This window comes from Osmerus eperlanus, chromosome 20 (assembly GCF_963692335.1).
Source record: "Osmerus eperlanus chromosome 20, fOsmEpe2.1, whole genome shotgun sequence".
Taxonomy (NCBI): Eukaryota; Metazoa; Chordata; class Actinopteri; order Osmeriformes; family Osmeridae; genus Osmerus; species Osmerus eperlanus.
Window position 1 is genome coordinate 9,338,526 of NC_085037.1, and position 24,381 is coordinate 9,362,906.

Below are 24,381 nucleotides of genomic sequence, written 5' to 3' on the forward strand. Positions count from 1 at the left end.
AGGCTGAAGAATGAAACTTGAATAAAATGTAATCTAAAATCATTAATGATTAATAATGTATCTATCAATTGCCATGTTGAAGAACAAAGGTTGAAGAATAAAACTGAACATCTAAAATCAATAACAGTTTATCATTTCTGTACCAATTACTACGTTGAAAAACAAAGATAAAACTGTAAAATCATCCCAACTCTTTCATTAAGTGAACGAGATTCTATTATTTGGCCATGTCATGACAAAGATCATTGAAGACTGCATCTCAGTTTTGATGAGTTGTTCTCTTCGAGACCATTTCAATCTCCCTCAGCAAATGTTCCCTGTTATTGGTGATGTTCTGGCCAGCCAGCTCCATCAGCTCAGTAATCATCTCTGGACTGTAAGCTCCTTGGAATGTTTTGTATTTCTCTCGCAACTTACTCAAGTCCTCAACTAGAAAATAAAGCTGAACGTGTTAGAATGTAATCCTTAAAAAGTTCCATTGTATGCAGCATATGAATTAGGCTAATTGCAATTACCTTATGGGTCACATTATTTATTGTACGTTAATATTATTTGTGATGCATTTACAATATATGCACTAATGTCTTACCTTTACAGTTTACAATGTTGAACAATGGCATGTGGATCACAGTTGGAGTGTTGACGCCTTTGAAGACGTAAAAGTCCTTTGGAGTTTTTTTGGCCTCAGGACTCACAACAACAGTTGGTAATGGAATTTTCATCTCCTCACATTTTTTGTGTGCCTCCACAACTGTCTGAAAGAAGTAATCAGGAATGTTAAAATAAAATGAATGAATGACAAATAATGAATATATTTGCTTTGTGAAAGTTGAGGACAGCTAAAGTGACCAGTGATCAGTACTGTATGTACATTTGTAAATATATCTAACTACCTCCATTGGGTTTCCTCCACTGAAGTCAAGGGAGATGATAAGATCTATTTGTCTCTCAGGCCTCAGAACACAGAAATATGGAGAATTCACCAGTAAACCAACATCCTTAAAATGTCTGATTTGTTCAGTCAGAATTTGTGGAGCAACATCTGGAGCTGGAAATTAGACCAGAACATGTGTTGCATGTAACACAAATCTGCACCGATAGTCAGCCAGAAATAAGTTCTGTGCTAATTTACATTTATCCATTCAGCAGCCACTTTTAATCAAAGCAATGTACAAATTAGTGCATGAAAGTGCAGAATATACAGTAGTCAAGTTCTAACAGTTGATGACTTGAAACTTGTCTTGATAGGGTCATTCACAGTTGAACTTGTAACATAACAACTATAAAATAACTTTAACGTGAAGTATTTAAACAAATATGTAAAACAATCTGTATTCTTGATCTGAGGCAAAGGATCTGTTAACAGAGAATACGGCCCATACTCTTGACCTGGGGAAAGGATCTGTTAACAGAGTGTATGGTTTTATATATACAGACCAGGGGTGAACCAAATGTATATGTTACTTTTAAGATGCATGTTTAAAGTTGTTTTCTCTCTTGAACAGAGATCTTATTGGGATTTTTATTTTTGTTTGAATTGTTTATCACTTGTATTATTGTTTTTATTGATTTTATGTAAAGCACCTTGAGCTACAATTCTTGTATGAAATGTGCTATATAAATAAAGTCTTACTTACTTACTTACTTACTTACTTACTTACTTTAAGATATTGGACATTTTAACAATCTTATCAGAGTGCACAGATTACTTCTTAAATCACCTGTGTCATGTGTTGCATTGTGCAGAAAGTTATACTGGGTTCCCCAAATCCAAATTCCTTTCAAGACGAGCTCCACAATTGTTAATATGAACTTTACAATAGCTCTCCATATTTCTATAACATACAAATTACAAGATTAAAAATAATCAAGAGAATATTAATAGTTAAATCATGGCAGATAGCAAATACATTAGTGTTGATGATGTGATGACATTCCATGAGAGGTATAAACAGTGATTCATATCAAACCCAACCAACTTACCTTCTTTCAGGTCATCGAACCGGTCAAAGATGGACTCACACACTTGGCAGGTATAGTGGGCCAGTTCTTGCTTAGAACTTACAAGTTCTGTTCTCCAAAATGCAGTCTTCTCTGTGAATGATAACACAAACTTAAAACTTCCCTGTTGGATAGTTCATTTAGGTGGTAAAATGGGTGCCTCATGAGTGTTCTCATCAATCTGTGGGAGAAAAAAAGTTATGTTTGACATCCAGAAGAAACAGTAAAACATGCTGCCTGAGAGCCAGTGTCCTGCGAGAAAACATGTTAAAACATGAATACTGAAATAGCTTCTTAGATTAATTTATTTGTGGTGAACTGGTTCATAAAAAAAGATGTAAGGTTGAGATCTATTGATCACCTATTTAATTTTTTAGGGGAAACATTTACTTACTTCTTTAACTACCATAGGCACAACAAGTGCAGCCCAAGCATCAGTCAAGTTGAAGTTTTCATGGCATTGAAAATAGTTCAGCAATTTTTCTCCTCTTGCTAATCTGCTCACATGATCATCCACAAGCCTGTGGGCAATTCTCATTTTCACTTATTCAATTTTTTTAGACCAGTTCGACTCCTTGTAAAGACTGGTCATGCACCTACAGGAACAAACATAAGTCTGTTATGTGACCTGTGATTATATTACCTTGACATGCTGCTATTGGACTGATAACATAAAATATTGAAATTTGAAGTTGTATTGCCATAACCAGAGCCTTCATCAACCATGTTTCAGGTTCTAACTGTATGCAGGGTGCTGTTACCATGTGAAACCTGACACCTCACAAAAATAGAGGATAGAGTCCAGGAGATCCTCCTTCTCCATCTGATAGAGTGATCCCAGAAGTCCAACCATTGCTCTCTTTTCTCCTCCGGATCCCAGCAAAGCAATGTTAGGAACCTCAGGAAGTGGAAACATTTTCACCATGACTTGATTTAAATGTATTTATGTTTCAATGACACACAATATAGAGTAAAACATACATGCATTTAATTGAACCCAATCTATTACAACTACCTGTTTGTATGCAACATGAACATGATTCCTCTTCATACATTTCTCAATAATTGGTTTCCTTTTCTCAATGTGCTTTTTTTCTCCACTGTTAAGGGAGTGTGCGATTCTTCATGTGTGATTATTTAAACAGAGAGAGAGGGTAGATTGAAAATGTACAAACACAAGTTAGCATCTAGTGAACATGGCACCGAAATTCCAACAGAAATGCAAATTTTACCTGATTTGAGACATCAGAAAAATATCTAACAGCACAGCTGAGAGTTGTCCTGTTAATATTATGAAACTTTCCATAGAGTGAATTTAATTAGTTAGTTAATTAGTTACAATAGTAACCTGTAATGTATCCATTTTGTTCAGTTATAAAGCTGAAATTCACGTAAAATAGCCAACCATACCTTTAGAAGGGGGTGGGTGGTGTGCTTCTGCTTCGTTTAATATTTTTAAAAAGTTAACTACATTTATACAGTTATATTCCACCAACCAGCCAATCAGAAACACAACCCCCCCCCCCCCCATCCCTCCTACTCCAGGACAATTGTGGGTCATAATGGCAGACCAGTTGAGATACACATCCTAAGAAGAAGTTCTGTCGTGGCAGAGGAGGGGAAAGGTGAGAGGGCCGCTGCCGTCATGACAACAGAAAGAATATCTGCTGAGAGTTGTCCTGTTAATATTCTGAAACTTTATAGGATAGAGTGAATTTAATTGTGGGTCCTAAGGTTAGATCAGTTGAGAAACACTTCCTAAGAAGAAGTGTCTCATTGTTTGTGGCATTATGGACAATGGAGGAGTGGTCAGCTGTTTGCACCGGTGAGTGTTGAGTTAACCACATGCACCGTGTCTTTATCCAAGCCTTAAATGAACTGATAGGATGATTTTGTTTTTTTTGTTGACTCTCTCCATGCACAGTAAATACTTTAAATGATCAAAACTCATTACAGAGTTCATCCTTGGAGGGTAAAGGGCAGAATTGGTGGGGTTCTATGTTTGTGATGTCACTTTAATGTATTTAATGTAATACGACCAGCACCCAGAAGAAGTGTCTTAATGTTTAACCCTTGAATGTAATTTGACCAGTGTGGGATTTGTTATCAAATTAATTTTTGATCTACCAGTTGATATTTCCTTTTCCATGTAAAAATCAAATGTATCTCCCTCAAAATCATACAACAGCTCATATACATAAAGGTACACATGCATGCACACACAATCTCAAGATTCCTATTGAACAAACACACACACACACACACACAATCCAAAAATTCCCATTCGGCAAAACCACTTGGTTCATTAGTCTGCCCAAACTTGAAAATTAGTCAAGTCAGATGTATTAAGGACCAATGGGTCAAGTTTCACATTGACTACATTCAACTAACTCAGTGTCTTCTAACCACACAGATTAATGAAGACTTTAAAAGGACCTAATTACAGAAGCAATGGCAATCACTTTGAATATAACCTCCTAATATTCGGTTAACAGTCAGTTATCAAGGATGGCCGGTGTGGGCGACCCACTCAAGGAATGGTCTATTATGTATGCATGGGTGTGTGTGTTTCTTAACTGGTGGAGCTGGTGTGCAGAGGGTGGTGTGGTGACGTGTACTTCGGATCCATCAAAAAATCTAACTGTTATGTTATTTATAAGTTACTGAATTTCCATTTACCTTGAGACACCGAGTTAATTACCGTCTAAAGTTATAAAGTTACATGCAACCTACCCCCCCCCCCCCCCCCCCCAAGGTAAAGGGCTAATTTGGTGGGGTTCAATGTTTGTAATGTCACTTTAATGTATTTAATGTAACATGATTAAGTTATATGCCACCACCCAGCCAATCAGAAACACATGACAAATGTGTGTCTTATGGTTAGACCAGTTGAGAAACACTTCCTTAGAAGAAGTGTCTCAATGTTTAACTCTTGAATGTCCTTAATTTGGCCGGTGTGGGATTTGTTATAAATTCCTCTTTGATCTACCAGCTTATATTTGTTTTTCCATGCAGGGTCGGACTGGCCATCGGGAGAGCCGGGAGATTTCCCGAACGGCCGGTCAAGCGGCCGTGGCATAATGCAAAATAATATATTATAATAATACATGGTCATGGTCCGGTCTGCGTTTCAAAGTCCCGGGCCGTTTTTCAGTCCCAGTCCAAACCTGTTTCCAGGTAAAACTCAAATGTATCTCCCTCAAAATCATACACCAGCTCCTATACATACAGGTATACATGCATGCACACACAATCTCTAGATTCCTATTGAACAAACACACACACAATCTCAAGATTCCCATTTGGCAAAGCCACATGGTTCATTAGTCTGCCCAAACTTGAAAATGTGTCAACTCAGATGTATTGAGGACCATTGGGTCAACTTTCACATTGACTACATTCAACTTACTCAGTCTCTTCTAACCACACAGATTAATGAAGCATTTAAAAGGACCTAATGCCACAAAAGCAGTGGCAATCACGTTGAATAGAACCTCCTAATATTCGGACAGCCAGTTACATACAATACACACACAATCTCAAGATTCCTTTTGAACATACACATATGCACACACACACCCGTAAACACACACACACAATCTCAAGATTCCTTTTGAACATACACTCATGCACACACACAGCCGCACACACACACACACACAATCTCAAGACTCAACAGTGAATGATTCCTTTACTTGAGAACATGACACCTGGCTCTTTACAAAATAGGTGACTGACAAACCTGAAACAAGACACTGTGTGGACAGGATAGTTTGCAGGTTGACCTGGTCACTTTACGCCACAGCAAAGCAAAACACTACTGTGGTTAATAGGATAGGAAAACAATAGGATAGCCTACTTTTGAAAAATATGATGCAAGTTATTGTATTAGGCTTTTCCGACACACAATGCAACGATACAAACTGCAGTTGTTATCTTGTGGTTGACAGTAGGCCTAAATATTATAAAATGGTAAGTCAACCAAATTGTCCAATTATTCTGTAATAGGTATTATGCGTGCGGAGTGCGCACACCATAGGCTACTCTCTGGGTAGTGTCGGGGAAGAGGGACATTCCGTCGTGGCAGAGGAGGGGAAAGGTGAGAGGACCGCTGCCGTCATGACAACAAGCCGATTACTCTGAGTCCGTTCTATGTAGCTTATTTATTTGAGTCCCTGTCGGCTACTACTCGCGCACTGTAAGACACTTTCAGAGACCCGGCGTTTGCCTCGTGCAAGGGTTATTTTTCGTGCGATTCATTTCAACTATTGCCCTTTTTTGATTGTCATTTAGTTTTATTTACCAGAATGGTGTACTTATTCTAAGTCGTAATGTATGGATGCGTGGAAAGCTTCAGAATTTCATTTGAGGACGAGGACATTTTGGACATCGTTTGAATTAAGATTATCGAGAGGAAACAACTTCGTTAATCACTAAAAATATTTTTTCCAATGCCCCTGAATCTTAATCCCTTGTTTTCCATAGACTTATCGGCAGGTAGGCTTATTGTTCATCACAAAAGGCCTGTTTAAATCAACTTTTGTATTCATCCTCTTAACGCCAATAACCATGTATTTCAGGTGCTGTTGTTGAAAGGTAACCGTGACCATGTCTAGTCCCGTCAGAAGTGTTGGTGGACAGAGAAGTATTGAGGAAAGCCCTGCCCACAATGTGGAGTCCAAACGTCTGGGCAGAAGCAGCTTCCTCTTCTCCGGCTGGCGGAGGAGCTCCCAGTCATCCCCAAGGGGTGACACAAGGAGCGATATCAACAAGAAACTCTCCTCCCTGGTAACCTCCCATAACGATGAATACACAGCCGATCCCAATGGCCAGATGGTGTCTGAAGAATCTACCATCTCCAAAGATGCAGAACATGTTGACACTGAGCCACAGGAGACTGAGGAAGAATATGATAGCAACAAGTCGTTCTTTTTCCAGAGAAAGTTTGTTTCTATGCTTCAGCCGGGGGTCAACAAGTTTTCTCTGCGCATGTTTGGCAGTCATAAGGGGGTGGCCGCTGAGCAAGCCAGGGTCAACTCCTTTGGAGTGTGGATCATCCACCCCTACAGTGACTTCAGGTAACACAGAGGAAAGGGAGAAGTTAGGAGGATGGATGGAAAATTAACAAGATGTCCTTGTGTCTTCAGAAGGCAACTGGCAGATGCCAAACATATTATTGGATGACTCAAGATCCCTCAGTTTACCATTGGCTTTCATCATTTTCTTGCAAAGCAATTCTGTACACATGCCTTAGACCTTCAAAATGATTATATTGAGGGTTATGTCAACGTTAGTAATCTCAGTCATTATGAAGCAGTACACCAGATTTGTCAAGGTTATATCAGTGGTAGGGCAGCTGGTGTCATAGCACATATGGAACATGATAAGGAGATGAAAGGGATTTGATTAGTGATGAAGGACAGAGTATTGTCTGAGATCATCTGGATTAGCATTACCATGTGCCTCAGGTCTTCCAACCAAACCCTCTTTTTCTTTATGTTATGTTATCTGTCTGATTCATAGGTTACTATTTTGAGTTTGTGAACTTTCTGAATTTGTTCTCCACTGTTTTAAACACTGTATATTGTGTTTTTTAGAGGAGGAGGGGGGGGGGGGTCTAGACCCATGGAGTATTATCTAATTATACCAAGCAATCTGTCTGGAGCAGTTGCTTTAATACCATAAATACCATCCAGTTTAAACATTTGGAAATAGTAGACCAATGCAGCGTTGTAACATAAAATCCATGTGGACGGATTATAGTCCACAAGAATCCCCAATGATTTCAATCTTGCCCTATTATGTCATAAATACAGAGGCAGATGATAGGAGATTAGGAAGGCCTCCTTGTACTCATGTTCCAGTGTCAACCATGCTGGGTGGAAGACAACCCATCTTGTTTAGAGACTGTTGACTGGATTCATGTCCATCAAATAATTGACTCAATTCCCACTTGGTTCCAACACTGTTCCTTTATAAATGTCTTTTAACAAGCAATAGGGATTCAAAACGTTGTCTGCAACAGAAATACATGTAAAGAGTCAGGATACACTGTAGTTCAAGTAATTTTGAAGAACCAAATTAAGTTTATATGGTACAATTACAGATAGATACTTCTAATCGAACATGGTCAGGATAACACTGAGAACAGGGGTGTGAGAGATTTTGGGAAAGGTAGGATGAAAGAGGAAGAGAGGAGTCTGTCCTCCCTGCCGCTTTGCTCTGATTCTCACAGGACTTGGGTGACAGCAGCCGGACACAGGGTGCAATTAAAACTAGAGCCCAGTTCAAGTACCAGTACCAGTACAGGCCCTGTGATCAGAAGGAGGGTGAGGGGGAGAGAGGGAGAGAGACAAGGAGAGAAAGAGAAGGAACGGGGGGTACTGAGTGATTGACATACTGTATTGGAAAAACAGACCTCTCAAGGAACTCAATACTCAGACATGGGAGACCCATAGGACAATACTGGATGGCTTGTGTAACATGGGGCCATCCATAATCAGGCACTGTATGTACAGTAAAGGTCTAGGATTGAATGTCTCACATTCTAAATACAATGGAATGTCCATTGATAAATCATCATAGGTATTATTTGCCATATTAGATATAACTATATCCAAACAAAAGTACAATGAGTTATTTACTATGTAGTTACCTACAGTATGGCTACTAAATGGGAACACAATATTTATGCCTAGCATTTTTGGCACTAGTGGCAAGACAGTGTATTTTTTTTTGGTCTACTTGAGTTTAGTGGTTTGGTTTGTTGATGGTACATCATGGGACATTTTTTATGACAGTTTTCCTTCTACAACAGAGACTGTCTGTAAAAGAGTCAGCCCAGATGTACTAATGCTGCTTACACAGCTTTAATGACCTCCTTTGATGGGCTTGCCTCATGCCTCAAGTCTGTTCATGTTCTGTGGTGTATTTATTACTTTAACTCAAATTTCAGCTGATATTTAGTGAAGACAGGATAGTGAAGGGCTTGATGTGATATTTTTCTGTAATATACCTTCTAGTTACCTTCTAGATGTATATTACACAACCAACTAACAATACCACGCCCATCCCCCTCCACTCCCTGGCCTTGACAATGCCTCTTCCTGCCCTGCCCTGCCCTGCCTTGCCCTGCCTTGCGATACCCCCAACCATCTGTCCTGCCCAGGTTCTACTGGGACATAGTGATGCTTCTCCTGATGATGAGCAACCTGATCATCCTTCCCTGGGGCATAGCCTACTTTGAGAACCAGAACACTCTACCCTGGATCAGCTTCAACTTCATCTCGGACACCCTGTTCCTGGTTGACCTGGTGCTCAACTTCCGCACTGGCATCCTGGAGGACGACAGCCAGATCATCCTGGACCCAAAGCAGATCCGCCGGCGCTACCTCCGCAGCTGGTTCATGGTGGACTTTGTCTCTTCCATCCCGGTCGACTACATCTTTTTCATCGTGGACATCGAGTCCCGCTTGGAGTCGACCGATGTGTACCGCACGGCGCGAGCCCTCCGCATCGTTCGCTTCACCAAGATCCTCAGCCTGCTCCGCCTGCTGCGGCTCTCCCGCCTCATTCGCTACGTCCACCAATGGGAAGAGGTGAGGCGTAAGAGGTGGCGGCGGGGATGACCTTGACCTGTTATGAAATGTGAAACAGAATTTGTGTTCAATGTCCCTCTGCTTCTCTTAGATCTGTCACATGACCTATGACCTGGCCAGTGCCGTTGTGCGTATATTTAACCTCATTGGCATGATGCTGTTGCTGTGTCACTGGGACGGCTGTCTGCAGTTCATGGTGCCGATGCTGCAAGACTTCCCCCCTGACTGCTGGGTCTCAAAAAACAATATGGTGGTGAGGGCAGCTTCTATGCAATTTTTTTTTTTTTTTACAAATACATTAAAAGCAACAGTCTTTTCCCCTTGACTCTGTAACTTAATCCATTTCTGTGTTGCAGAATTCAACCTGGCACTTACAGTACTCATACTCCCTATTCATGGCGATGAGTCACATGCTTTGTATAGGATACGGTGCCCAGGCTCCGGAGAGTTTGACTGACGTGTGGCTCACTGTCTTAAGTATGATTGTGGGCGCCACGTGCTATGCCATGTTTCTGGGCCACGCCACTACCCTTATACAGTCTTTGGACGCATCCCGGCGACAATATCAGGAGAAGGTACCTATTTCTATTTACTTTAAAGTTAAAATAAACTCAACCTCCGGTCACTGATTTTTGGTAAAGTAATTGTATCTGTCTGTATGTTTCTCTGATGTTATGTTCTCGACAACCTTTGTTTTTTTAGTATAAGCAGGTAGAGCAGTACATGTCATTCCATAAGCTTCCGGCAGACATGAGGCAAAGAATTCATGAGTACTATGAGCAGCGCTTCCAGGGCAAGATGTTTGATGAAGACAGTATCCTCGGAGAACTCAGTGATCCACTGAAGGAGGTCAGCTCACACCTGCATAACCCTCTCTGTCTCCCTGCTCACACCTGCATAACCCTCTCTATCTCCCTGCTCACACCTGCATAACCCTCTCTGTCTCCCTGCTCACACCTGCATAACCCTCTCTGTCTCCCTGCTCACACCTGCATAACCCTCTCTGTCTCCCTGCTCACACCTGCACAACCCTCTCTGTCTCCCTGCTCACACCTGCATAACCCTCTCTGTCTCCCTGCTCACACCTGCATATCCATCTCTGTCTCCCTGCTCACACCTGCTCACACCTGCACAACCATCTCTGTCTCCCTGCTCACACCTGCATATCCATCTCTGTCTCCCTGCTCACACCTGCTCACACCTGCACAACCCTCTCTGTCTCCCTGCTCACACCTGCATATCCATCTCTGTCTCCCTGCTCACACCTGCTCACACCTGCACAACCATCTCTGTCTCCCTGCTCACACCTGCATATCCATCTCTGTCTCCCTGCTCACACCTGCTCACACCTGCACAACCCTCTCTGTCTCCCTGCTCACACCTGCATAACCCTCTCTGTCTCCCTGCTCACACCTGCTCACACCTGCATAACCCTCTCTGTCTCCCTGCTCACACCTGCTCACACCTGCATAACCCTCTCTGTCTCCCTGCTCACACCTGCTCACACCTGCACAACCCTCTCTGTCTCCCTGCTCACACCTGCTCACACCTGCATAACCCTCTCTGTCTCCCTGCTCACACCTGCTCACACCTGCTCACACCTGCACAACCCTCTCTGTCTCCCTGCTCACACCTGCTCACACCTGCATAACCCTCTCTGTCTCCCTGCCATCTGCCACTCCACTATCAGTAACTCTGCCTCTTCATAAAACAAACATTTCCACCTCACATAAGAGCTTCTACACATCCCCTTCGTGATCCCTTTCCTCTGCTCTCCATCAGGAGATTGTGAGTTTCAACTGTCGTGGGCTAGTGGCCAACATGCCGCTGTTCGCCAATACCGACCCTCACTTTGTGACTGTGATCCTGACCAAGCTGCACTTCGAGGTCTTTCAGCCCGGGGACTTCATCATAAGGGAGGGAACTCTCGGTCGAAAAATGTACTTCATCCAACATGGATGTGTCTCAGTGCTTTCGCGTGGCAAGCAAGAGATACGCCTCAGTGATGGATCTTACTTTGGGGGTAGGTTTTAGGCTTCTTGGATATGAAAACCTTTACCCAAATCGCTTTCTTGATCGTTAAACCATCTAGTCTGTGTAATGTAAATGATTCCCTGGCTCTTTTGCCATACACAGTTCTCCTCTTTTTCATCTCCCCCATACTTCAATACCTTTGAAAGAAATGTATATTCTGACCAAGATGTATCCTTGTGTGTTCTACTTTCTTTCCTCTCTGTGGCTCAGAGATCTGCCTGTTGACTCATGGGCGTCGCACAGCCAGCGTCAGGGCCGAGACCTACTGCCGTCTCTACTCACTTAGTGTGGACAACTTTAACGAGGTTTTGGAGGAACATCCTTTGATGAGAAGAGCCTTCGAGAGTGTGGCTGTGGACCGACTGGTTCGGGTTGAGTCAAAGCACCAGTTATGAGCCCCTACACGAAGCAGGAAACAGAAGAGGAAAAGGGGAGGACAGTGAACACAATGTCATGTGTCAAGATTCATGTTCAGTACACTCATGAAGTAACATGGACTACTGACAAAGGACTGGGGATTTTTTGTACTTTGAGTGTGGAAGGAGGGGATTTTTAAGGCAGCCCATTGGGGAGTTCAAAAAACCCTTATTATATTACTGTTTATTCAAATGCAAATGTCTAAAATAGCAATTATATCAGACTGCCAATACTTGGGGGAGCATGTGGTTTTGAGCATTTGTTGATGCATTGGCAATGATCAGCTAGATCTAACAATAGTCCAAATACCCAATATCAGCTTTTTATATTACATGCCGTAATGCCAGAGGATGATTCCACAGCATACATTACAAGGGCTTCAGTATGGCTTCAATGCCAATTAGGACTGCTCAACTTCGATAGTTTGTTTACAAAAATATTGTACCGTTTATTTAAACAGACCATTAGTGTTTAGAGCAGTAAATGATGATTATTTTATTATCATGAAATTGCGAAATGTGCAATGTATAATTTAGTTTGTGATTTCAATAATCTGTACATTTTCAGGGGATTATTCGCTTTGCACAAGTACATATATAATTAAAAATATTAATGTTACTCTTTCAGTAATAATTTTTACTTGGCATTATGCATTTATTATTCATTTTCACAATACGTCTGGTGACATGGATGGTAGCTTAGGCAATTATCAATAAATTAAAGCGTCTTACTGAATTATAAAAGTGGGGTTGCCATAAAACAAATTAAGCAACAAAGTTAATAAATAAATGACAACAGCGCCTTACCTAACGTGAGTTTCTCGACGACTGGTTCCAGGCGGTATTTGCAGCTACTTCCGTTCAACATTTATAAGCAGAAAAGTGAAATTGGCCTCGATAGTAGGCCTTTTGTTCGCATATAATATACCTCAATAATGTAATATAATTACTAAAATATAAGATCGAGAGTTCTCAAAAGCATTTTCAGTTTTGCAAATATGCCTTCAGAAGAACAGCATGGCCTGAAGCGTGCCAAAAGTTATCGTAGCCTAGTCAAAATTACAAATAGAACTAAGTTTAAAAAGCGTATATTTATATAAATTATTACAGGTGTGATATGAATACTTAATATAATGCAAGCCACGTAAGGTGCATGGATGGATTTATGAAGCTGGGATGTGTCAGAATATGTAATGGCATGATATTGGTTCAAATCAGAATGTCAGTACTCCCACAGTAATATGTAGACGATATTCTTTCAAAAAAAAATCTTACTTTTTTAGTTACAAGTTTAGGTGATTTTGACATACAAATAAAAAATAAAATAAAAAAATAGTTTTTCGATTTTGTTTCTTAACCTTTATTTTGGAATGTTTTTCAAGAATTAAACTGAAAATTATATGCATTTTTGTTTGAAGATGACATCAGATAGAGGATAAAGACGATAAAGAAACACACATTATATCAATCAATACATTTTTGCTATTGATTTAAGACATTTCTGGAATAATGGTGAGATTGAAAAGAAAATGGGCAACTTTTCTTCATTTTAAAAGTTCTTGAAAATATCCACTAGATGTCAGCGGAGGATTGTTGACGCTTTCGGATTCATCCTGCATTAACGCCTAACCTCAACCAGTTTCTGAAGGTTAACCCATGTACATGTATTGATGTAAAAACAAATGAATTCGCCTGTTATTATACGACATGCTTGCAGTATTCCTATGGAATGTTGCATTGGAATGCAAATACAAGGGTTGAATTAAATGCAGTGGCTCTACCACCTTTACCCCCTTTTCAGTTATTATTGAATTAAAGGTACACATGACATTGTTCTAGGCAGCTGACCTATTTTCGCTGTGCCATTGTGATGATCATTAAGGCACTCCGGGAATGCATGGTTGGTGACTGAGAATCCCTCACAGTCCAGTGGTGCAGCAGATGACTTAGACTACATCTCTGGAGAACAATAAGGCACACTGCCCTCTCCCATGACAAAAATCCTTTTCAAAGCTTGCATTCATATGGGTTTCTATGCTTGAGGGGCGGGACCTCAGTAGAAAACACAAATCACACACCATTCACAATTCCATGCACAATTGCAATATCATGGAAACTAAGCTAATATACACAACTGGTTGTACATGGTACTTCCGATTACCCACTTGTTTCTGTCTTTTATAAGCAGTGTGCCCATCTGTGATTGTATCATCAGGACACTGTAATTCAACTTTTTTTCTCTGTTAAATAATTTTTTAAAATTTCATTTGGAAACATGCATTTAGGATTATATTGAGATTATCAAGCATCCTAATGTGTTTATCTGCATCGTATCCATATATGCGCCCACAACCTATCTAATTTCTTTCAGTCCTGAAGATAGAAAGATTGATGACTGCTGTAAAAAAAGAAGCCTAAAGACAGTGCCTCCCACACAGGGTGCTTGGGACGAGGTCAAGCCCAGTCATTAAACTTGTATAAGAGACAGTGTTGGTCTGATGACGGCGCTCCACCACAGATTAAAAGCAGTAATCTATCTAAAGGAGCATCATGACTCACAATAGCGTGCCTACATCCAGTGTCAGCAGACACTGTGTCCTTCTAAGGATCAGCTGTAAAGTCCATGTGGAGGAGGGTCAGAGGTATGCACCTTCTAGGAAAACACGAGCTGTGAGACTTTTGATGCCATGCCTGCCCCATGGTGCTGCTCTGGGGTGATGACGTGGATTATATAGTGTGTACGGCGTTATGGTCCAAAAAGAAAAGCTTTATTTTATAAGAGGGTTATGTAAGCTTGTAAGTGGCGGTGGGCTGTTCTGGGACAGTGAACATGAATTATGTCTTTGTGTGTGTGCATGCAGCCTGCAAACTCCTTATCAGCTGACCTGAACGGGGGAGCCGGACTGCAGGCCTGGGCCAAACAGAAAGAGATGACGAACACCCTCCATGTGACTCACTGTGTTGTGTGCGTGTCTATGGGTTACTTACACTCACATTTATAATAGAATGTGATCGTAAAATGAAAATGTAGATTCCAAATTCTGTGCCCATGCCTACAGTATCCTACATCTGTCATCGGACAAACTGCTTTTTGCTTTGTTACCTCATTTGCAACCCAGAGAGACAGGAAGTGGAAGCAGGAACAGGAAGCATGTGGAGGCAGCTACTGTCCCAAACCATCAGGAATGTTATGAAATAGCCTTAATCTGTGTTTTTTGGAGGGGCTCTTATAAAGTTATAGTTTAATCTGAGACAGATGAAGAGCAGTACAAGCCCCGGGTTTAGTACAGGCCCTTTACCAAGAAATAATTTTCATCTGACCCTCTTTCACCCAGATTAAAGAGATACGCCTTTTCCATCTGGTTAGAAGTAAGTTCAGTCAGATGGGTGTAGCATTATTATTATTGTAGACATCATTATTATTATAGACTGCCAGAGTGGTGATGATCACCTGTCATTTCCCCTGTGCTCTGGGGGTTTATGGTTGTGCAGTTGAACTTAAAGTACTAAATGTCTGCTTCATCAACAAAACCTGACAACCATGGATTAGATGGATACTGTAAAATAGTTTCCTCCAGGATCACAATGACTCGTATTGAGAGACTTGTTGCTCTTGTTGGTTAGTTGTAACGGTTTCAAATTCTTGTACTCGCTGTGAAATATTTTACTGTTGATTGTTTTTTCTACAGGTACACTCTTGCACTCTTGTGGGGAGTTTCATGTTGTTCAATTGTAACTTGTTTAACTGCATGCTCTTATGGTTCTTCCCTTTGGCACTTATTTGGTTTTCCACAAAATAGGCTTCATGTTTTGGCTGCTCGCAATGTTTGGGGCTATCTCGTTGTTATGATCAGTGACCTATGCTCTTTTGTAAAGCTCTCTCTTGGAAGTCGCTTTGGATAAAAGCGATAAATGCATAAATGTAAATGTAAAATACTATGACAGTACGATTTATTTTTAATTTTTATACAATACATACAAATATATATTTATGTAGATTCTGTGAGTAGGCTCTGTCGGGTTGTGTGGAATTACTTTGTAATGTGGAGTATTGAGCAGCCAAATACGTTTATAGGTAATATTTTTTTACAGTACAGTACATCTCTCTCTTCCTCTATCTCTTTATTTATTTTACTGTCTTTCTTCTTCTCTCTCTGTCTCTGTCTCTCTCTCTTTCTCTCTCTCTCTCTCTTTCCATTGGCTGACCACAGTGCCCTGCCAACCTCTGTCCAACTTCTTCTCTTGGTACGGTGGACAACCAAGTAAGCTATTTCTGGAGGACAGATCCCTCTATAATAGCCTTATCACACTGCAGAGTTTACCATGCCATTGCATGACTCTGCAGAGCTGTACTGTGCTCACGGCCTGCCCCTGCCTCCCTGCCATTCACATGTGAATAGACTTCCCATCTGATGCACTAATAGCATGTGATTAATGACAAATCCCAGAATCCCAGATTATAGAATCCCCAAATAAACCATATCATAGAGTGGCATGTATCCTCCACAGCTGAGATAAGATGTGGTGCCGTCATCATCAGTAATCTTTTACTCATTGGAACCTTCCTAGTTATAGTCTTGCATCTTCGTCACCAAGATGTCCTGTTCTCTAGGACAATATGGTTGGCACTGTTGGGAAAATGTGCCCCTTGGTGTTGATACAACATCATCAGGACAAAATGCTGTGTTCTATTGCTCATAAAGATCACGTTTTATTGAATCACTGGGATTTTCCTTTGAATGGGGAGGGGCTAGTATTGCGACAAAGCTGTTTTATTATCTGAATGGCCCTCCATGTATATAGTCCACAATCTCTTATGCAACAAAAACAGACACCTTTCCTTTTGTTGAGAAAGATTAGGCGGAAGTCGTAAATTGTTAAAACTTTCCAAGTCCCAGCTCAAAAGTAAATAACAAAATATTAATGTTTAACTCTAACCATTAAAAAGACTTGGATTTAAATGTTCTTGTTTTGTATCTGCCTGTTGCGGTTTATCTAGTGCATTAGCTTCAGTTTACAAGCTATGCTAAGATACAGTACACAGAGGTGGAGGAAGCAGTCTTGCCGTTCTCACAGTGGGTACAGAACCAAAGATATAATCACAACATCCTGACCACCCAGAGCCAGTGTGGACTGCCCAGCTGAGTCTCTGTAGATATCTCCTGACCAGATGAGGGGTTTTATCCATGCAGAGCACAGGCCTGGTGGAAAAGCACCGCAATTTAATTAGGAGTAAAAGAACAACCAAAGTGACCCTTGTTCTTTTTGACCCACTCTGGAATATGAGTGTTGTTCTGGCAAATGTATGGCACACTGAGTATTGGACACACTGTTCTGAGCCAGAGCATTTGCGTACACCTAGAACAGCCACCATGGCCGTCGTCATGGCGATGGGGACATGCAAATCCCATCTAGACCCCTTCAAGTCAGTCAGTCTGCCTGTCTGATGGTTGGCGTTGGAGTCTTGGTGTGTTGTGACTCGTGTTGGGCAGACAGAGAGGTTTTGCTTTGCAGGGTGAGCCAGAGGGTTGAGGGAGCCGGGGCTGGCCAGGCTGAATGGTGGAGACCCGGGAGAGAGGAGAAGGTCCCACCTGTCTAGGTCTCAGTACTGGCTGCCTCACGGGTCCCTCCCTGGGGCAGCTGTGTGCAGGGAGAGAGAGAGACTACCATTCAGATCCCTGCTCCGGATCTCAGGCCTGATGTGATTGCTGCGGAGCTGACTGGCTCCATCAGGCAGGCACTAATTGTGACAAAGATGTGAGCAGACTGACTGAGGCAGGGGGTGGAGCACATATGCAGACAACATGTCTGGGCAGCTGTGGGTGTCTACACTTAGGCTAGACTCCACAGCAGCATTGTCATTCTCCTTCCTGTTAAGAAGCTGGCCCACTGTTGACGGAATACTCACTTGTGCATGAACCCGGACCAGGGGTTTGGTCTATCTAGAGCTTTAGCCAATTCTGATTGGCTGGAAAAAGGGAATCAATACTACTCATTTCTCGCAGAGTCATAAGCTATTTTGTTGACCGTGGGAAAACCTTTTCTTAAATCTCTACCCACAGTCGTTGTGCCTAAATTGGCTGCTGGCCTTTTCCGATTACCCAAGTCATTTCCTGTCACTGTAGCTGAACTGTACAGACAGTGTATACAGACTGAGTATACGCTGATCTGCAGTGAACAAGGCTGTAAGGTTTTGTAAATGACCTACTTCTAAAAACAGTTCCTTTTGATTTGGTTCATCTCAATCAACAAGACTTCTCTGTCCTTGGTTGACTCATGAAGATGCTCTTATGATGAAAAGCTCTCAGACTTGAAATATAACTGATTGCTTCCAACTCCTCCCCTTTTCTTTGTGAATGAGTTTAGCACCTTCAGCCTTGAAACTCATTGGTTGAAACCAGGTTTCATTTGACTCCAGACCTTGCAATAACTGCCAAAAGTGCAAAGGGGATTCAGGTTAAGTGGGGATCTGGTTGCTAAGTGCTTTGGCTCGACCAATCAGCCTAGACTTAACGCCAGATGACTGGGCGGTAACCATGGGAGCACACAATGGAGAATTTCCCATTTCAGAAGGAAGGCCTTTCCTCCCACTAGCACACACTTCTACTGTTTAGATACACATAAACAGACACACACATACACACCCACACACCTGGAGATATAAAGGTGGCTGTCAACACCAACTACTGTTTGGTTATTGGCCCTTGTGAGCAGCACTGTTGACCAGTGGGCAGAAGGGTGCTCACAGATCCTGCTTTGTAGTATGACGTAGTAGGGAGTCAGGTGGCTGAGCGGTTAGGGAATTGGGCTAGTAATCCGAATTGGGCTAGTAATCCGAAGGTTGCTGGTTCGATTCCTGGCTGTGCCAAATGACGTTGTGTCCTTGGGCAAGGCACTTCACTCTACTTGCCTCGGGGAGAATGTCCCCGAGCGTCTGGATAAGAGCGTCTGCTAAATGACTAAATGTAAAAAATGTAAATATTCCTTCATGGAAATAGTAGTATGGAGTCAGTTGGCTGAGCGGTGAGGGAGTCGGGCTAGTAATCCGAAGGTTGCCAGTTCGATTCCCGGTCATGCCAACTGACGTTGTGTCCTTGGGCAAGGCACTTCACCCTACTTGCCTCGGGGGAATGTCCCTGTACTTACTGTAAGTCGCTTTGGATAAGAGCGTCTGCTAAATGACTAAATGTAATGTAAATGTATGACAGGAACATTGTGTTCTGGCCCATGTCAGTTATTCACCCAGTTTGGTTTACCAGAAACACTTCAACTTGAACACTCCTTTCACTTTGTAGCTCTGGAGTCAGGCATACAGGCATACATACAGGCATACAATACACAGAATATGTATTGAAGGAGAATTCAATAATTGCATTAATGTAAAAAAAACTTTCTTGACATAAATTACAAAATTGATAACTAAGTCAATATAACTCTCTGTCTATGTGTCTAGTCTGACCTCTTAATTGGCAAGGCTTCACACCAATGATCACTGTGATTAGTGCTGTCATTAAGAAAAAGAGGGGTGCTGGTGTTTGGGCTGCCTGGATCTGATTCAGGATTATCTCAGTAAAAATCCTGCGGAATCTCGGTGCCCCAGCTGTCATCAGGTTTACAGTAATAGGGATAGAGACATTACCACTGGAAGTGTCATATGACAGGCCCCACGCTGGGATGACAGTAGAAAACATCAGAGCGCATTTTTTATAACAAAACGGGTCATATTAGTGGCCTTTAGTCAGCATGGACTCGTTGGAAATGAGGGAGAGCAACCGCACACAACACCAGATGTCTGAAGTCCTCACTGTTGGGAGGCATCTATTATTAGCCATACTCCCATGAGTCCGAGCCAAGATAATAGGGTATCTACAGGAAGTAAAGTCCAGGCCGCCGTTCACGCTGGGCTGTGGTTTTGTGCTCTGGACTGCACGGCTGACTTTTCATGTGTCTGGGGTGGAAGAAGAACAGTCGAAACAACACACTCCTTCATGCTCCTTTCATCAAATCAAACTGAGGCAGTTTGTCCTTGACGTTTAGACACAACATTGAACACATTGAGGCCCTAGGCTGTTTATTCCATGCCAGGATATTATTTAGCGTTTCAGGTTGTTAAGAGATAAAAGGCTATCTGTGTCTTTGTTCTCCAGCTGTCGTTGCCGGGCAGGCTTCTGAGCAGGCGGCATTGTGGTACAGCTTGTCCCCAGGTCTTGAACACTGGGTCTTGTTATGTGTTACTCACACATACACTCAGCCTGAGACCCGCTCATCTCTTGAATCCATCCATCCTTCATGCATCCATCCTCTGTCCACTCATTCATTCATAAACCAAGATTAATTTGTGCGTAGGTAACCACTTCATGGCCCTCCTTCCCCTGTCCAATCCTCTTTCTGCATCTACCCCTCATCTGCAATCTAAGCCTGTTGTTTTGGGGGATTTGTTTGAAGGATTTTTTTTCTGAATGATGGTTTTGTTTTGAGATTATTCGGTTGGGTCTTGCATGGAAACTTCTGTAATCTCATTTACGCAGAGGATATAATCCCCACCCAACCCCATCTGCTGAGAGGGAGGGAGAGAGAGAGGCGACCGGGTGGCGGAAGAATCCTGGCTGCTCAACGGGACCCCACCAGATTAGGCTGATGATAAGGTGATAATGGGAGTCACACATGGGCCTGGTCAGCTCTATGCAGGCCCAATGGAAATTTCCAAGGTTTCTTGTTAGATGTTAACAACTCGGTTTAGTCCTCAGGTGTACAGTGTGCCAACCACCAGGATTTCTTTCACAGACATTTGGCTTCTGTAGAACTGTCATTGAGTACACTCCACCGCTTGCTTTGCGCGAGTAAATTCTGACACTATAAGGTTTTTCTTGTTTTCCACAAGCACCACAAGGCTCGAAATCACCATGTATAATACACAGTGTTTCAATCTCAGAACATACAGTACAATCTCAGAACATGCAGTACAGCAGACTTGACGTGTTACATCCCATGTTCTAAGTGTAATCAAAACAAAAGGGAAATTCTCCACAAATGTTTTTTTCTACAACACACAGGAGGGAGTGTTTTTCCTCCATCTGGAATGTTCTCACTGAACTGCTCACGAGCAGAGCACATGCAAGGAGTCGATGTGTGTGCATGTGTGTGTGCTGTGTGTGTGCTGTGTGTGAGAGAGAACCAGGGAGAAAGAAAGGAAAAGAAAGACCAGGAATAAGAGAGGAACGTGTGTGTATATACATGCATGCCTTGCATATTTCCCATGTCTCTTGTCTTAAGTGCAGTAGGTCTCTCACATGAGTGAGTGAGTCAGTGAGTGTGCATAGACTCCCCTCCACCAGCCCTGCTGACCCACCATCCCCATGATTCAGCTCAGGGGTGCCTGTACTCATGATCCACTCTGTTCTACGCCTGGTAAAATCATGTGGGGCTTAGAGATAGTTCACCACATTTATTTAATTACTTATTGTTTGGTTCGTACATTTGAAAACTTCCCCATGGTAATTCTGTGATTCCTAAATTCTGTAAATTATATTTTGACAACGTTTACAATGTACTGCTTGACAACCAGGTGAAGAACTTTTGATAAAAGATCAAAGGAATGCAACACAAGAAAGCCCCAACAGACGCCTCAATGTGTAACAATTCAGCTTTTCACAAAGCATCGCTTTACAATATATCCATATCATTTCCTTATATTCACAATTGTCATAAAAGTGTTCCACAGTCTTTTGGCAGTGACAGTGACGTGCATGACATGATTTACTGACAGGGGTTTTTAGAACCACACCCTTCTCTTGGAAACTGGGCAGCCATGGGAGTCTGTCCTCCTAAACATAGGGCACGTACGTGAATCTGTCAGGCTCTCCTTTCGCACCACGCCGTCTGCAGGCCCAGCCTCTCCTGAGATGCCAGGAAGCAGGCACTCTGTCCAGCCACTAAATATAGCAGTGTCGGTTGGAACATTTTGGGAAGAGACAGCAAACATGGCAAATGCTCTTTTATCTTAGAGTGCCTGCATATACTATCTATTTACTTATCGAAATCAAACAAGGTGGAATATTGCCCAGAGCAAGAGAGAGTGAGACAGAGAGACTGAAAGAGAGAGCGAGAGAGAGAGTGAGACAGAGAGACCAAAAGAGAGATAAAAAGAGAGAGAGAGAGAGACAGAAACTTTGAAACAGAGACAGAGATAGCTCTGTTTTGCTCGCTCTGATCTCTGAACTTGCAAATGATGCTGCCAAAGAGACAGAAGGAACATGCATTTATGAGTCAATGTATTCCCTCTGTAGAATTAGCCATGCTGCTCTAAGTCAGTGGCAATGGAAGGGGAAAGAGAGCAGAGTTCATGTTTATCCACACCACGGAGTGGACAAAATGGGTTGCATGATGATATCTGCTGAAAGGAAATTATTTTTTATGTGGTTTAGTTGGTCCACACGGTCAGTACGTAGTGCTACAGGGTGTTGTGTCAACAAGCAGATTCTGCTCCATCCTTTGTACGATATGTTCGTGGACATTCCAGGAAGAGGTTAACTGCTCACCTTGTCCCTTGCTGTGGATGGGAGTGGGCTGACTCAGATGGCTCGGTTGGACTTGGTGTTGCTTAGCATGTCTGAGAGTACTGTAGACTTTTACCATGGATGCTTCTGAAGCCTTCATATTTCAATCATTGACAAAACCATGTCCTCTGATTTGTAGGTGATCCTACTGCTGTATCTAGTTACTGTAAATGTCAACAAGCACAAAACACGCTTTACTGCTTCCTCTTTTCAATCTGCAAACAACTCTGAGACCAGCTGGGCAAGGCCTGGAGACCGACTTGTCATTTGTTATGTCACTTAGTGACAGTGAGTTATTACAGTAATAAAACCGGTTGTGTCTCCAACACTGTAATTGAGTGGGTTGGAATCTGTTGTTACGTAAAAATAAACATGAAGTTTGTGCGCGCCACTTTGACTTTTTAGTAATTTGATTGTATTTGCTCAAAGGATAACTGTGAACCAGTTTGTCGTCGGTCTGATAAAGGAGTCTACAGGTAGGCTACATTGTGTTGTTTTGTTATGTGTCTTATGTTACTGTCAATGACACTCATTCGATATATTTAGGAAAACCACGTAATCCATGTTCCCTACCTTTACTGTAAACGCTGAAGCATATTCTGTAGAAATGTGATGAAATTAAGTATCATTGTGTCACAAAGTACAGTATGTGTGACAAAAAAAAGCACAATTCATATGATTTCCAGCTGTATCAAATTGAGCTTCACTCAAAACATTGTTGCATGCATTAGAGTGACCATTTCCACCTGTGTCTATAAAACAAGATAAGCAGCAAGCTGTTCTCTCCAGGGAAGGCACGAAGTGCAAAATTCATTCTTCAGTGGCTAAACAAACAGCATGGGCACGAGAAGACGTCTGAACCAACTCTATTGTTCCAAAGAATAGCTGCCTTTTCAGTGGAAAATTGTGGAGAAACAGGGGGAGTTGCAAAAGCTCAACTCAGCACAAAAACATCAACATTCCATAGATAGAAAGGAGAAAGAGAGGGAGAAGAGCGAGACAGAAAGAGAGAGAGTGAGAGAGTGAGAGAGAGAGAGAGATAGAGAGAGAGAGAGGGAGGGAGGGAGGGAGGGAGGGAGGGAGGGAGGGAGGGAGGGAGGGAGGGAGGAAAGAGAGAGACAGAAAGAGAGAGAAGGGGAGGAGAAGAAAGAGAGAAAGAGAGAAAGAGAGAGAGAGAGAGACAGAGAGAGAGAGAGAGAGAGAGAGAGAGAGAGAGAGAGAGAGAGAGAGAGAGAGAGAGAGAGAGAGAGAGAGAGAGAGAGAGAGAGAGAAGAGTCCAGCAACCTGCCACATAAGAGGATGCAGAGAGAGAGTGTAGGATTGTGTTTTCTGCAGATACCTGCAGACACCATCCATATAATTGTTGCATAAAAGAGAAGAAGATGAAAATATAAGGAGAAAAAGTCATGAAAATAATAGAGAATAGTTGAGACAGTTGTGAATAGTGAGCTACATAGTGTGCCATTTCAGAGTATAGTATCAAATACACATTTGTGTATTTAAGGTTTAATCAAGTGTTGCTTTGTGTTGTGTTTGATCCTGGAACCATCCATGCCCTAATAACGTGTGGAACAGCGTGACCTCAAGTCTTAGATTGGAAAGAGCCCTCACACACTTCTACACGCGGCAGAAAGCATGGAGTTTAGTGGGTGATTTAAGAGCGGTTATTACAGCATCTAATCACAATGTTCTGGGCTTGTTTACGCCCTGCTTAGAACTAATGAACTTTTGAAACAGCTCACAATCAAAATGAATGATGAATTGACATTATTGTGC

At 42.1% G+C, this 24,381-nt stretch overlaps 2 protein-coding genes and 1 long non-coding RNA gene across 4 annotated transcripts; 1 reads left to right on the forward strand and 2 right to left on the reverse strand.

The window, feature by feature from the left end:
* Positions 1 to 259: 259 nt before the first annotated feature.
* On the reverse strand, positions 260 to 2,410 carry LOC134006966 (cytosolic phospholipase A2 gamma-like). The gene is made up of 6 exons (XM_062446077.1): positions 2,396 to 2,410; positions 1,984 to 2,125; positions 1,722 to 1,835; positions 894 to 1,048; positions 590 to 755; positions 260 to 429 (listed from the first exon to the last, which is right to left on the reverse strand). The coding sequence occupies exons 1-6, from the start codon at positions 2,408 to 2,410 to the stop codon at positions 260 to 262; spliced, it is 762 nt and encodes a 253-aa protein (XP_062302061.1).
* Positions 2,411 to 2,503: 93 nt separating this feature from the next.
* On the reverse strand, positions 2,504 to 3,424 carry LOC134040562 (uncharacterized). Its single transcript, XR_009932887.1, has 5 exons — positions 3,407 to 3,424; positions 3,234 to 3,299; positions 3,017 to 3,122; positions 2,763 to 2,899; positions 2,504 to 2,597 (listed from the first exon to the last, which is right to left on the reverse strand). It is a non-coding gene; the product is annotated as an uncharacterized LOC134040562 (long non-coding RNA).
* A 2,677-nt stretch (positions 3,425 to 6,101) lies between these two features.
* Positions 6,102 to 12,934, forward strand: hcn3 (hyperpolarization activated cyclic nucleotide-gated potassium channel 3). 2 transcript variants are annotated; one of them, XM_062486500.1, is made up of 8 exons: positions 6,102 to 6,498; positions 6,582 to 7,079; positions 9,170 to 9,599; positions 9,691 to 9,852; positions 9,956 to 10,174; positions 10,302 to 10,448; positions 11,382 to 11,622; positions 11,844 to 12,934. In XM_062486500.1, exons 2-8 carry the CDS (start codon positions 6,610 to 6,612, stop codon positions 12,026 to 12,028), a joined length of 1,854 nt encoding a protein of 617 aa, XP_062342484.1. In that variant the 5' UTR covers positions 6,102 to 6,498; positions 6,582 to 6,609; the 3' UTR covers positions 12,029 to 12,934. The 2 variants fall into 2 exon arrangements, with proteins under 2 accessions (XP_062342484.1, XP_062342485.1); XM_062486501.1 differs by having other exon boundaries at positions 6,582 to 6,789.
* The last annotated feature ends 11,447 nt before the right edge of the window (positions 12,935 to 24,381 follow it).